A 15603-nucleotide genomic window follows, 5' to 3' on the forward strand; every position below is an offset into this window, starting at 1 on the left:
TGCTCTCTTTTTAATTACTAAATTAAGAAAGTTAAACAATTTAAAAATGTAAACTCACAAATAAATCATAACAAAAAAGGAATTAAGACTTCAGAGTTGCTAGTCAGTATTAAAAACTCAATAGAAATAGGATTTTTGATTTGTTGTTGTTAAACATATGTAATTTAAGGTTGGTACAAACAGCAACTAAAAATGTAATACTTTTTTGTTTTTGTGCATCCCCATGAAATGTAAAGTAGTGCATAGTTATTCCACTGGAGAACTCCTGGACATATAGAAAGTCATTCATTAGCAGTACAGGACATTTAAAACACTTATTTTACAATGGGAAATGTACAACCCCCACCCTCAATTCCCCCAGAAATTTTAGTTGCATGAGAAAGTTTAGCAGGTTGCCATGACTACAATGCTATGGGTTTTAGATCATGTAAATGTGGTTACAGGTTTATTAAATTAAAAATGTCTGAAACATTTCAGCATTCATATTTTTATACAAGAAGTTTGTGTGGTATCCATCTTCCAGTTCTCTTGGTAGTATCAGCCATTTGCTTGCTTATTTTTAAGTTTTGAGAACAAATCGCAGTAAGTTGAAGCAAATACTGCTAACAGAACTTGTAAATTCAGCTTGGGGGGTGGTTCCCGAAAAGAGTCAAAGTAACAACCACCTACAGGTACAGTCATGAACCAGGAAAGTGCAATCCAAATGAAAAAATTCATGCTTTGCAAAAGCCAAAAATGAGGCCACTGGTGTTTTCAGAATAACACCAGTGCTTTGATGCTGACTTGCAGTAAAATCCTCCCTCTGGGTCCCGCAGCTTGGTGGCTCAGGCCGGCCACAGTCTCCACATTAGCACCCACATTGTATATGTACAGGGACATATATATTATATATATTCATATTTATAAAAAAGAAAACAAAAACAAACACCTGTCCTGATTGGTTTTTGTTAAAACATGAAAAAAAATTTTATTGTTTTAGACAAAGAGGCCACTTTTGGAAAATAATACTTTTTTTTTTTTAGTTGAATCAGGTGAAGACAGAGTTAAAATCACATAGGATTTGCATTTTTAAAAAAGGAAAGCACTAGGATTGTTGGCACTGGAGTAACTATTTACACTGAACAGAGGTTTGGCCTTTTACATAACATCGATACAATGCATTTTCCAAAGTCTGAGAAATAACAAGGTTCTGTCTCGAATGCTTCACAGAGGAGGTTCGGATTTGGGGACAAGTGTCATTAATGAGGGCCATGGAAGTTCGTCAGCTTCAGAGTCACATGCAATCTGATCCTGGGCGGTTCCGCTGCTGGGGAGCAGCTGGCTACGGAATTGAAAGCTAATGGGGGAGGGGTGGGGCAGCCTCTGGGACAAGGCCTCTCTCCGCAGACCCAGGCCTTACAGGTTTTCACCAGGTTGGTACTGGGGCTCTGTCGCGGTAAAGTAGTCTTCCAGGAAGCTCTGCAAGTACTCAAAAGTGGGGCGTTCTTCAGGGTCCTTTTTCCAGCAGTGGATCATGAGCTCATGCAGAGAGATGGGGCAGTCCTGCGGGCAGGGCATCCTGTAGCCTCGCTCCACCTGCTCCAGCACCTCCCGGTTGTTCATGCCTGCAAAGACAAGTGCAGTGAGAGTGGGCACCCCGGGGGCTCCAGGCCCTGACTGCCACACTTGCAGATTCCCTTTCTTCTTCTTTGCATTGGCATGTGGCTAAAACATGTGGAGTGCCCCCATCCCTCCAGGAGTCAAACCCTGCCATGCTACTCAGAAGTAAAGAAAGAGTGCAGAACTGAGACATGAAAAGTTCAGAATGACTCTCAAAAGCATAAGTGAAGGAAGCCAGACACAACAGGCAACATATGGTATGATTTCATTCATGTGAAATTCTAGAAAAGGTGCAACTACATCTATAGAAAGCAGATCAGTGGCTGCCTGGGGGAGGGGAGGAATCCCTGCCAAGGGGCCAGAGGTAACTCCAAGTGGGATGGGAATGTTCTGTGTCAGGGTCAACGGGTCAACAAACTTTTCCTGTAAAAGGCCAGACAGTAAATATTTTTGGCTTTGCGGGTCACATATGATCCCTGTCTTCTTCTTTTTAACAGCCCTTTAAAAACGTACAAAACAAACACAGGTTGGGAGCCAGATCTGCCAACCCCTGTTCTATATATGTATGGGGTGGTGTGACTGTTTATGTTTGTCAAAACTCAATAAACTGCATTCTTAAAATTGTTGAATTTTATTGTGTGTAGATTATACTTCAATTAAACTGACAAAAATATATGAATAAAGCAGACAAAAAAATCCACACAGAATGAAAGCATGCTGCCCCTTGTTTATAGCATTTATAAACTCCATTTATGAACTTCATAAATTTGTTTTCTTCATGCCTGGGCAAACTCTTAGTTCCCCACTGTTGGAGATCTGCCATCATGCCAGCGTGGCTAGGCACTGTCTGGCCCTGCGACCTCACAGTGCCCTTAGGTTTGGTGAATTTGATGGGGAGACAGACCATGTCCGGGGCCTATCTCTACTGATGACGTCAGCCAGGCCATCCATCATTTGAGGTTTTTCTGACTCTGGGCAAGCTGTTGAAACACTGGGCTGCATAGCACTAACAGAAGACAGATCGCTAACTCCTTAGAGAGTGTGGCCTCCTGCACACTGGCTGCCTTAACACTACAGGAACTACCACGCTTAGGGGGTGGCCAATGTCCTGACCTCTTCCCAACTACTGCCGGCCACTATTCTCTAGTTTTGCTTCCCTTTTTCATTGTATCACCTTCTGCCAGCTCCCTGTCAAGCTGTGCTGTGCTTTGGTTGCTTCCTGGCCGGTGAGGCTGTCATCTGGAATCCTCCCCAATATCTGACCCGGTTAATTTGCAGGAGCAAGAAACCCGATGTCAAGCCATATAGAAACCAAGATTTCTTCCCCTATTTCCCAGGGCTACAGCCAGCAGGAGCACACACCATATGCATGGAGCTCCCTTTACTTCTGGGGGAGGTGGCGACCCGTTAGCTAGAAACTTGTCAGCACAGCCAGAGGCGCTGGGCCAGAGCACAGCCTGTCCCCCCGGGCAGGGAACACTTGGACTTCGGGGTCTGTTGCCAGTCCTCTTGGTTGTGTTGTTACTTGTGGAGCTGAGTGTATCCTGGCTCCTCCTGGCTGTCAACCACAGCCTGTCAGTCACATGTCTCTCCAGACCTTTTCAGGATGCTTTCTTATTCTCTGCCATTATCATTTCTTGAGGTAATAAAAATTCATATATTATTTCTGCTGTACTGAAGTAGGCCTCCAATGCAATTATTGTAAAATAACCTCACTCACGTGTCAGGGCGACCCCTTATTTTAGGGAAAGAGGTTTGGTGAAGGAGTCAGGCTCCCTGCCTCTGTGCCATGCATGTCTTTACCAGCGACTTCCTCAGTTGCATGGGAGGAGGGAGAGGCAGCGCTGTGGCTAATTAGCCTACATCCTCCTCCAATGGCTGAAAATGGGGGATGGGGGCGGGGAGCTGGAAGCAAGGGAGGAACTGGAGCATGCTCGGAACGAAAGGCAGCCTCCTCCAGCTCTAGATAAACGCGGACAGAGGCCAGCATTTCCTTCTCCACAATTCCACAATCCAACAAGCTCTGAACACCATCAAGTTTTTGTAACTCACTTGACTACAGAACTGATCTGAACTGACCTCATTTGGCCACAAAACCTGAACTGATTACAAGGCTATTTACTGTTTTTATTTCTTCATACATATTGCCCAGGAAGATTAGGAAGAGTGTGTAATCACGTAGCAGAACTGGCACTCTCCAAAGCATTTGCCTTGCCGCGTCTTTTAGTACTGTCCTGGTTTCATATTTCAGCAACCACAGAGCTTGGACCAGCAGAAATCTCCCTTGTCTCTGTCCCTGCCAGGAGTCCACAGGAACTGAGGGGAAACAGGCAGAAGGGCCTGACAGATCCTTCTGGGTGTGGTTATGGCCCCTGAAACACCTCCTAATGCTTAACTCTGGCTCTGAGTGCCTCCCTCCAAAATGGCAGCACAGAGTTTAATTAATCACTCTCCTATTGCTCCACAAAGCGCATGTCAGTACATGTTTCATTTCATTAAAAAACAAACTACTCAAATGGGAAGATTTCACTTAAAAAAAAAAGTTTTCATCCAATGTCTGCCAATGGAAAGTTTAATTGGCCACTGGGTCATTTTTCCAGTGCTCGGTCCAAGCCTCGGACACAGCACACTTGGTGATGTGAACCTCAACATGTAGCGTCTCCCGAGGCAGTCTGTTTCCTGGGCATTTGGAGCCAGGGGACAGGGTATAAGCTGGCCCATGCAGGGTCCTGGCAGACCCACATGGTCAGGCTCCTTCTTGCTCTCCCCCTTTTCCTGTCTGCACCCCTCCGCTCTTCCCCACTCCTCTTCTTCTCATGTTTTCTTCTGCCCAGACCTCTCAAAGCATGGGGAGTATATGAAAACAATTCCACGCACTGGGCCAAGTGGAAACATATCAATGAGAGCTTTGCCAGGAAAGTGGGATATTTTGACAATGCACTTGGCTGACAATGACAACTGGAATGGGACTAGCTCTTTTCCAACCATCCATAAACCAGGACCTGCACGGGCTGACCTGCAGACCTGGCAACTTCACAATGTACCTCTGCAACAATAACTGTGGCAATCAAGATATGCCCACTCAGCAAGGCTTGGGCTAGTTTTTATTTTATAAACAATAGCTAAATTGAATGGATTGTGTTAATTCAGGGTGAGTATCCCTTCTCTGAAATGCTTATGATCAGGAGTGTTTTAAATTTCAGATTTTTTAGGATTTTGAAATATTTGCATTATAGAGCTGCTCAACCAGTAAGTTGAGCATTCCCTTTGCGTGTTATGTCAGTGCTCAAGAAGCTCCAGATTTTGGTGCATTTTGGATTTCGTATTTTTGGATTAGGGATACTCAACCTGTATTTAAAATATAGTATTCTCAGCTATATGAATTTTGAAAATCATGGTTTTTTTAAAGATTTTTTTTTAAATGGCTTTTACTCTGCACACTACCAAAAAGATGAGTCTATTTCATTTTTTTCTTCTTAGATGGTTTCATATTTTTGTTAGAAAGAAAACTGTCATTTCCTCTTTTTAGCCACTTTTCCCCAAGACATTGGCTTTACCTAATACCTGACAGGTGAAGGGTAGTCAATAGGAAGGGAATAAACATGAGTTTGGGCACCAGGGCAGTTGGGAGAGTGTCTTGAGAGACATGGGGACACTAGAAAGAAGAATCCTTTTATTTTTTATTTTATTTTATTTTTTTTGAGAAGAAGCATGGCTCTGTCATCTGGGGTGGAGTGCAGTGGTGTGATCTCGGCTCACTGCAGCCTCCACCTCCCAGGTTCAAGCAATTCTCCTGCCTCAGCCTCCTGAGTAGCTGGGACTACAGGTGCACGCCACTACACCTGGCTAATGTTTTATATTTTTAGTAGAGACAGGGTTTCACTATGTTGGCCAGGCTGGTCTTGAATTCTTGGCTTCAAGTGATCTGCCCGCCTCGGCCTCCCAAAGTGCTGGGATTACAGGTGTGAGCCACTATCCCCAGCCAGAAGAATCTTTTTATTGCACTTCCAACTGAGGAGGTGGACAAGAGTGCTGGGAATGTTTTTCCTTTTTTTCTCTCTCTCTTTTTTTTTTTTTTTTTTAAGACAGAGTCTCGCTCTGTTGCCCAGGCTGGAGTGCAGTGGCACGATCTCGGCTCACTGCAACCTCCACCTCCCTGGTTCAAGCAATTCTCATGCCTCAGCCTCCTGAGTAGCTGGGATCCTTTTTCTCCTTTCTTAACAGAAAGAAGAAGAGACAGAAACTTTATAAAACATGGTGTCTGAGCACATTTTAGGGAAACAACGTCATAAACAGTTTGGCCTTCCAGGTTTCCTAGTGAGAGCTACAAGGGAGAGCATTTTTCAACAGGAGGGGAGATCCCGGCTGGCCAGTGGTGTCTGACTGTGGGAAGAGCCACGTTCGAGCAGTATGAATGTCCCCTGGTTCCCACAGAGAGGCGGCTTAGGGCTGGGGAGCCAGCAAGCACAGAGGCCACTGCCCAATTTTGTTCCAACCCTCTCCTCCTCTGCTGTTCTGCCCTTTTAGCCCCACGGGAGCCACCAGCCCCTCCTGCTGTCTCTCTAGAATTGCTCAGGAAAACAGGCCATTGTGGGTCACTTTCATAGGGTACAACTGAACAGTACTCAATCCATAAAACACCTCCAGCACTTTGGGAAGCTGAGGCAGGCAGACTGCTTGAGCTGACTTCGAGACCAGCGTGGGCAACATGTTAAAACCCTGTCTGTACAAAAAGTACAAAAATTAGCTGGGCATGGTGGCATGTACCTGTGGTCCCAGCTGCTCAGGAGGCTGAGGTGGAAGGATTGCTTGAGCCCAGGAGGTTGAGGCTGCAGTGAGCTCAAATGGTGCCACTGCACTCTAGCATGGGTGACAGAGCGAGACCTTACTAGTCCGCTGTGTGGGGGTCTGCCTTCAAGTCCCTCTTTCCCAGAGCCTCCATGGAACACCTCCTGTCAACTCAGATTTTAGGCTTTCAAACATGGTCCCTGACATAGCATCATTTCCAGTCGGTCTGCCCCAAACACTGCAACTGAGATTCTCCAGCCAAGAAGACTGTGCTCACTTCCTGCCATTATGATTATATTATCCTTTCTAAATCATTTTGCTGGCTTCCTCCAGCAAACTCAGAGGTCAAGTTTCCAACTCTCACTTTCAAACTCTGACTCTGTAGGGTTGCCAACAGTGTCTATTCTTGTGTGTGTGGTTTCTTTTCCCTTTTCTTTTAAACTTCCCTATTCCACTTCTTTGAGCTGTACATCAACTCAGTAGTCTTCCCTTTTTCCTTTTAGATTCTTTGAAAAAAATTTTTTTTAAGGGACAAGGTCTTGCTCTGTCACCGAGCCTGGAGTGCAGTGGCATGATCATGGCTCACTGCAGCCTTGAACTCCTGGGCTCAAGCGATACGCCTCACACTTCAGTCTCCCAAGTAGCTAGGACTATAGGTATGCACCACCATGCCTGGCTGATTTTTATTTTTATTTTAATTTTTTTGTAGAGATAGCATTTTGCTATGTTGCCCAGGCTGATCTTGGACTTCTGGCCTCAAGCGATCCTCCCTGCTTCATCCTCCCAAAGCACTGGAATTACAGCTGTGAGCCACTATACCTGGTCTTCTTTTAGATTCTATAGGGAAGGAATAAAAATCACTTTCATTGGCAGAGCACCGAAATAGATGTCACTTCTTGACTTCTAACTTTGCATCTTTTAGCAAGTGACTTGACTTCCCTTGAACTTGGTTTCTCCATTTGTTAACAAAATACCTCAACATTCATTGTGCTTTCAGCTATTTGAAAAAATGTCTTTTATGAAAGAAGAGTGTTTGTGTTTTATAGCTTTCCATTTGTGCAGCTTCCCAATATGGATCTCAGATGGGCCATATCTGTACATTCAGGGATTTTAACTGTTACCTGTCCATGTTTGCATCTGGATTTGACTATGGGTTGCAAAACCTGGGTTTTTGTGCCATGTGAATAATTAAGCACTTTAACAATGGGAATGATGTTTAGATTATCAGATACCCAAATTCCTTTTGCTAACTGAGCTTTCGGTTCAAAGGGAATCACACAACGTTGTGCATAAGGCCTTGGGTCTGAGGCTCCCCTTGCTTCTGTGCATAAAAGGCCCGGTGTTTACACGTCTGTTAAGCAGTGCTGTGCTGGCGCTGGGAAGGAGGAGGGGTGTTAATGGTGCTTGCTCAGCACGAGCCTGCGCCATCGCATGTGCTTGTATTAACAGATTCTCATGTGTCCTTGCTATCGTACTGGTTAATAACCGTGACACTGAGTTAGGTTTTAGTATAGGATCATTGTGAAAATTCTGGGCAGAGAGATGCTGATGGAAGAGTGTGGATGAGAATAAAGAACTTATCTTGAGAAGGTACAATAATGACTTGTTTTGTTTCTCGTTCTCCATCTTGCCAGACAACCTCAGGACAGCTGTTTTTATTCAGCCCGTTGTATTAATAAACACAGAAAGACAGCTACTCATGTAACTGAATACACAGGTATTTCTGTATTTGAAGTTGATAATATAGTACCACAGAGAACTCCTTTGTCCCAGGAAAAAAAAAAAAAAAGGAGTGAAAAAGAGAGGCAGGGTGCCCATGAGGAAGGCCCTGGAACTGCACCCCTGAGAACAAGGAGCACGTAGGGCTGGAACACAGGACTGGGGGCCGAAAGTCCCTCTTTGGCCACCCTCTTCACACGCGTTCTCCCCTGGTCTGCCTCCTCCTGTCACTAGACATGCTGGCCAAGAGAAATCTCGTAGGAGGAGGTGACAGCATGACCTCTGGGCATTCCAGGAAGGGTTCCCTCTCTGAGGGGACATGATGAGCTGCAGGAAAAACCCCAGGGACTGTGGACGAGCCAGGGAGAGACACGCACCCTCGGCTAAGATGAGAGCTTTCATTCGGCTTCCCAGTCTCCTCCTGGTTGGAGAGTCCTAACCCTTTCTTCTCCCATGAAAAACCTGCTCCTGTTGTTATGCTGAACACAAAGGAAAACGTATCTACAGTTCAGGGCTCTAAGGCAGAGGGAGGACCAGAGTGGCACTTGGAATCCTTTAAGGAAAAAGCCACCAGTTTCATTAATTTCCCTTATTTCTTCAGGTCATTATCAAGCGACTAGATGTATTCAAGAAAGTCACCTGTTGAATGATTTGAAAGTGCTTCCAATGAATGAATAAGTGTGGTTTGCTTAAGAAAGTGTTCCTGGCTGGGCGCGGTGGCTCACACCTGTAATCCCAGCACTTTGGGAGGCCAAGGAGAGTGGATCACCTCAGGTCAGGAGTTTGAGACCAGCCTGGCCAACATGGCGAAACCCTGGCTCTACTAAAAATGCAAAAATTAGCCGGGCGTGGTGGCGGGTGCCTGTAATCCCAGCTTCTTGGGAGGCTGAGGCAGGAGAATCGCTTGAACCCAGGAGGCAGAGGTTGCAGTGAACCGAGATCATGCCACTGCATTCCCGTCTGGGTGACAGAGCAAGATTCCATCCATCTCAAAAAAAAAAAAAAAGAAAGCGTTCCTGTTCTACCAGGTCCTGCCAAATCCACAAAACAGGTGTTCAGTTAAGAGCCAGGGCACAGAATGGCCAGGACACTCTGCCTAGAATAGTGCTGGAACATGATGTTTGAAATGATCACAGGGTCAACTTTCCAGAAGAACTTTGAGGACAGAGTCCACCTTGTGGCTAGGAAAATATATATCTATGTGTGAAGATGATGGAATGCAGTTAAAAGGCCTTGCAGGCTATGGGCTAAATTTAAAAACCTTGTTTCAAAAACCTCATAGGTGAGTTCTTTTTTTTCTGTTTCATTCACTCATTTATTTGCTTATACTTACCGACAGTCTACTATGGGGTGGACCCTGTGCTGGACCTTGGGAATCCATCAAAGGGACTCCCTTCTCTGAAGCTGCTGAGAAATACAGACACACAAACAGTGGGCCCAACAGAAATAGGCTAGGTGTCATGGAGGCAAGCAGAAGGAGCACCCCATTTGGTCTGGACATGGGGAAGGCTTTCCAAAGCAGACGATGTTCAGTTGGGCTTTGAAGGGTTCTGAGGCAGACAGGGGAGCCACAAAGAGAGACTTGCATGTTCAAGAGACATCTCTTGACGTGTCTTGGTAACGTGTGAAGGATGGAAGACAGCAAGAGAGAAATCATGTCATTCTCCTAGTCAAATCCCCTCACTTCCCATCTCACTAAGAGTAAAAGCAAAAGTTCCAACCATGAGCTAGAAAGGCCTTATCTGATTTGCTCCTGGGGCCTCTGGGACCTCCTGCTCCCTCTGCTCCAGCCATGCTGGCCTCCTTTGATTCTGGAGGGTCTCTGCACTCTCCCTTCCCCTGATGGAAGGCTGTGCTCCCAGATACCCACCTGGCTGGATTCTTGCTTCCTTTAGGTCTTTTACTCACCAGTGAGGTGCTCCTTTGCCACTCTCCCCTCTCTCCCCTTCCCTGTTTTATTTTTCTCCCTAGCTGTTACCAGCAGCAAACATTCAATATATTTTGCTTATTTATCTTTGTTTATTGTTTGTCTCCTCAATGAAGATGGAAGTCTATGAGGGCAGCAGCATTTGTCTGTTGCTTCACTGCTGTATTCTTGGTGCTTGCAACAGTACCTGGCATATAGTAGGTGCACAATAAATATCTGTGGAATGACTGCAGAAAAAGAGTTATGAAGAACTATGTAGAATTACGGTTTCTAGGATTTATCTGAAAGGCAAAGGGAAGCCATGGACGTTTTTAACTAGCAGGGTGAGATAACCAGGTCTGTGTTTTCTAGGATACTAACTCTGTTGGCAACAATGATAGAATGGTGGGTGGGTGGGTGGTGGGGAGGTGGGGAGAAACTGGAAGCAGAGGGGAAAAGGATTTGAGAAAGGTTTTAAAGGTGAAACGACAGGTAAAAATGTGTAACTCTGATTTTATGCATCAACCCCAGAAAACTGCTTTTACTTAAGTGTTTTTATTTCTCACATACAACAATCCATCAGTATGAAATCAGTTCTAATCTTGAGGTAAAGAATGCTTCTGAATCCTTGCTTGCAGAAAAGCAAGCTAGACTGCAATGCAGAGAATGCATTCAGCTCAGGCTGCTAGCAGGGAACTGATGGAGCTCTTCTTTGGAACTGCATCCATACTTGTTACACATCTCGAAAGCAACCTTCCTCATCTGGTAAGGTGATGTAACTTTTCTCTACCACCCCCCTGTTAATCTCAGCATTGTATTTCAGTATTTTTTTCCTTCGGCTTCCAGGTTCTCATTCAGTTTGAGATTGTCGTCTTCCCTTCCTTTTTGTCCACTCCTCTCACACAACTTGCCAATGTTCTAACATCTCCGCCTCCCTTTGCCCTTTATTTGGTCACACCTCACATACTCCACTCTAAGTTCCTTCTGGGATTGTCACTTCTGGACCTTCTTTCACACTGGGCAAAGATGCCTGGAAAGCTTTTATAAAACCAATTTATATGTCACTCCCTCATCCCGCACCTCCATCTTCACCTACCAGCCAAAGGAGCTTTCTTATGTGTCAAGGAAACAGCAGGCTATTCTCAGGTATGGAAGACTCAGAAAAATGTACCACCATCTACTGTTCTCCAAAAAAGAATTACTTCAAAATATACTCTAGCCAACTGAGACATGAGACATGACTACATCAAAATGCAGAATGGAAATCATGACGGACCGGGACTGGGAGTCTGTCCTGAGGTACCAGCAACAGGCACAAAGACACAACGTGGGAAGCTGAGAAGGACCCCTCGGCACACACTGACTGACTTGCCACAACAACAAAGAGCAAGAATGCAGAGAGGAAGGTCCTTCTTTGCTTTCACAGTGACATCTGAAGGAAGCTTCGTGAAACCTCTTGTTATTTAGGAATTATTATCCTTCGTTAGGGTAATAATCCTATAATTGGAATCCCTCTGTAAAAGCTTCTCCCTCAAGAAGAGTTTTCTGTTGGATTCACAAACCCAACTAAATAGGATTATAGCTATGTTAAAAAGCAAAACCCAGAAAGAACCCATGGCTAGGAACAGGCCTGGGAACAATTTTTTGTGGCTTTCTTTGAATGAGGACCAGCTCACAACACCCCCAATGAGGACACGGTTCCCTGGTTGCCACTGCCAACCAGCGAGGCCCCAACGCAGGCTCTCGGCCACCTTTCCAGTCACATCTCTAGGTGTGCCCCTGCACATGGCATCTTCTCAGATTCATCCTGTGGTCCCTGGAACTGTCCTCCCAGGCCTACGTGCCTTCCCACGTGCCAGACCTTGGGATGCTCTTCCCGCCTTCTGGGCTTGAGGAAACCCTACTTGGCTTCCAAGGTCTGGCTTACTTGCCTTCCTTACACAGCCCCCTCTCTCCAGCACTCCTCCAGAGCTAGAGGCAGTTATCAGAGCCCACTGCAGACCAGCACTTGCTCACAGCTCTCTCTGCAGGAGCCTCTGGAGTTAGTTCTCACTTCAAACTCCTCTGCCATCCTCACAGGACTCGGCATGAAGAGTCCCTCTCAGGACCTGCTGTGTGTGGATACCTGGATCAGGCGTCCCTGATCCCATTATCAGAATGAAGATCTAGGCCCCACAGTAGGTAAAGCCAAGTAATCCATCCCTTCAGGATGACTTCCTCTAATAATAAACAAGCAATAAAGAAGGCTGGTTTCTTCCTGGATTTGATGCATATTTTATCTATCTGACTGTAATGTCCACGAACATAGGGACTAAATTTATTTACTTGCCCACTGTGCTAACAATGCCTAGCCTGAGGCAGGTACTAATCAAGGCTTGTTGAGAGTATGACGGTCTTATTTGCACTATCTCCCCGATAGAGGAAAATGCCTGGCACAGTTCACAGTGACTGAAGCTACGCTGAATGAATGAATCCTGGTCTAAGTGGTAAAATGAGGCCATTTTCTTTATGCTAAAACCAAACCTGACAAAAGACTCCCTCAGAAACGCGCACCTGCCTTCCTTCTCCAAGGCCCCCACCTCCACCCCTTTGTCTTGGTTTCTGTGTGAGACCCTGAGAAACAAAAAGCTGCTTTGTATTACTGGAAGAGAAGGCTTCACAGAAACGCAAAACAACATTAACCTTTTCTCCCCAATTGCATTTAACACACAGGGTGACTATAAACCTGGGGGGGATCAGGAAGAAATCAGTTCAAAATTCAGACAATAAATAAAGAAGAGATGCCTTCACATCTTCGCCCTCCGGAGACCCGCACACTTCCCCCCTTGAGTAGCGATTCAGAAACACCCACGCTGTGCTCCATCCCCCAGGGCGGCCCTTTCTTCTGTGCTGGTTGGCGATTCCCGGAGCGTCTGCCCGTGTGTGCATGCCGGGAGCAGCAGTCACTGCAGCATCAATAAAACTGACTTACACCCGCATCTCTAAACGCCCAGTGCCGGCACCTCAGAGACCAGGAATTTGTCAATTTTGCCTCCATGTCAACCTGGCTCTCCTAGGAGTCTCAAGACTACACCAACCCAGAACGAGATTATCTTGATGTGTCCCTCTCTGTGTTCTCTGAAGATGACCAGAAACAATCATAAAAAAGAAACAAAGGGATTACAAATTAATCTGCCTTCCCTGGCTCCTCTGACTGCAAAGATATGATTACAAACCCAGGATTTGCAAGAGACCTAAATTCCTCATTAATCTTCACTATCGTTTCTATCACTGTTTGTTTTTTTTTCTTTAAGCTCCTTTCTTAGGCAGGGAATGAGGGGGAGCTATGTTCTTTCTTCACTCAGCAGTAACTGAAAAATATGTCCTTAACATTTCAAAAAAGCTGATCGTCCCTGTGCTATAACCACTAAAGCGTGGAGGTGAAATGGCATGGGTGTCCTTTATGTCACCATCTGTCGACGTTCATCAATTTAAGCATGGATAAGCCAAACTCGCGGTTTCTTTGGAGAGCATAAATCTGATAATCCAGAAACATTCCAGAGTCTACGAATTTCCAGTTTCTTTACATTATACTTGCTTTGGTATAGCATGTTTTGACTGTTCAGCAACAGGCAGTGAGTGGGCTCTAAATTGCATTTCGCATGTGCCTCTGCTTCCTTTGGCCATCTGGAGCTGGGTCCTGCGGAGAGCACAGGTCCTGGCACCTTCCTGCCAGGCTCACTCCATGGGTCAGTGCTACAGTGTAATCAAAAAGCAGTGGGGCTTTTCTCCTTCTCTTTCCCAGACATGTCTGCAAACTCCATTTGGGCAGAGGCACTGCCAGTGACATTTCTGCTCTGGGAACCACAGACACATACTCCTACTGAGAGAGGAGAGATTCTATGAACTGGAGGGAGACTGAAGCATTTAGACCAGCTGCTACTTACATTAATCCTGGAACACAGTTCATGGTGGCTGCTTGTCTACATACATGGTAGCTCCCAGTTCTGCTTTTCTCTGGCTGAATACCTGGCCGCGTTCTTCAAACTCAAGCTCAGCAGAAAGCTGAGGATGGGGCTTAGAAAGCAAAGTGGATGAAGTCTCCCCAAATGGTGTCAAAAAAGCCTCCAATCTCAGGCCCATGTCTGCGAGGCCCTGCTCCTACCTGGGTATGGCACTCTTCCTTTGGTGACCAGCTCTGTGAGTAAGATTCCAAAAGACCACACGTCAGACTTGATTGTGAACCTCCCGTACAGGGCTGCCTCGGGGGCCGTCCACTTGATGGGGAACTTTGCACCTGCAGAATGAACACCCTGGTTATTCATCAGGCAGAGGGCACTGCAATGGGCATGGGGTGTGGGAGGGAAAGGCACTTGGCAAGCTACTTTCATGAGAGCAGGTTTAGAGGGGAAGACAGAAAGGAGGTGAAGCAGGAATGGGCTGGGATTGGGAAGATGTAGGGTCTGGTCTTGGCTGTGTGACCGTAAGTAATCCAGCTCAAAGCACCTTAATACCTCAATAAAGGGGGGAAGAAACCCTGGTTTCTTGTGATTTAGGAAAATTATATATGTATTTAACTTTGAAATAATGCTATGTTTTAATAAACATACATAGGATTTAGTCATAATGCTGCTCTCATGAGTCCTTGGGTACATAAGATAGTGTGGTCTCACTGGGTACACAAAACCTGATTAAACCACTGAGCTGCTCCCAGGGTGGGGACAACTGGATACTGCCCATGTGTTCTGCTGAAATGGGTTAGATTTCCCAAAGGCCTCCCACACCCACAGCAGGGAAAGGAATCTGCCTCCAGCTCCTTCTCTCTCCACATTTGCTGTCCTTCCTCCATTCTTTCTCCCTGTAGCGGCCATCTTTACTCCTGGGATAGTTTTTTCTTCCATAATGTAAGATCACTTTCTTACCACTTTTTCTTCTACCACCCAGCAAGAGTACTATTTAATGTTTGTTTTTTAAAGAGCAGTTCTGCCTCCATGACTGTCTTATGAGTCTCTGACTTTTCAAGACCAAGGTGCAAACTCATGTCAAAGTCAATGGAGTCTTTTTTTTCAAAAATTTATTTGATCATTTAAAGAATCCTTTCTCTAAACCAAAAGGAAGGGTGTGGTCCATCTTGCTTTCTACAAGCTTGATGTGTGTGCAGGGAATTAAAAGGGATTCAGGCCAGGTGTGGTGGCTCATGCCTGTAATCCCAGCACCTTAGGAGGCAGAGGCGGGAGGTCATTTGAGGTCAGGAGTTCAAGACCAGCCTGGCCAACATGGTGAAACCTCGTCTCTACTAAAAATACAAAAATTAGCCAGGCGTGGTGGCACGAGCCTGTAGTCCCAGCTACTCGGGAGGCTGAGGCAGGAGAATCACTTGAACCCAGGAGGCAGAGGTTGCAGTGAACCGAGATCGTGCCATTACACTCCAGCCTAGGTGACAGAGCAAGAGTCCGTCTCAGAAAAAAATAAAATAAAATAAAATAAAAATAAATAAATAAAATAAAATAAAATAAAAGGGATTCAGCAGCTTGTGCTCTCAAACATTCGGCTCAGCAATTATAAAGCAGTTCCAGGTATTTTACTGAACAAACTAAAAGAAAAACACAAGG

At 45.5% G+C, this 15603-nt stretch overlaps 1 protein-coding gene across 6 annotated transcripts in view; it reads right to left on the reverse strand.

The window, feature by feature from the left end:
- Nucleotides 1–941: 941 nt before the first annotated feature.
- Nucleotides 942–15603, reverse strand: part of FYN (FYN proto-oncogene, Src family tyrosine kinase) — a 217372-nt gene continuing 202710 nt past the window's right edge. For all 6 annotated transcript variants that reach the window (XM_054491040.2, XM_054491039.2, XM_054491036.2 and 3 more), the window contains 2 exons: nucleotides 14157–14288; nucleotides 942–1604 (listed from right to left, as the gene is read on the reverse strand). In XM_054491040.2, the coding sequence (XP_054347015.1) occupies nucleotides 1396–1604; nucleotides 14157–14288 (341 nt within the window). In that variant the 3' untranslated portion in view covers nucleotides 942–1395. The remainder of the gene's footprint in view (nucleotides 1605–14156; nucleotides 14289–15603) is intronic.

Source organism: Pongo pygmaeus, chromosome 5 (assembly GCF_028885625.2).
Source record: "Pongo pygmaeus isolate AG05252 chromosome 5, NHGRI_mPonPyg2-v2.0_pri, whole genome shotgun sequence".
In the NCBI taxonomy this organism is placed as follows: domain Eukaryota; kingdom Metazoa; phylum Chordata; class Mammalia; order Primates; family Hominidae; genus Pongo; species Pongo pygmaeus.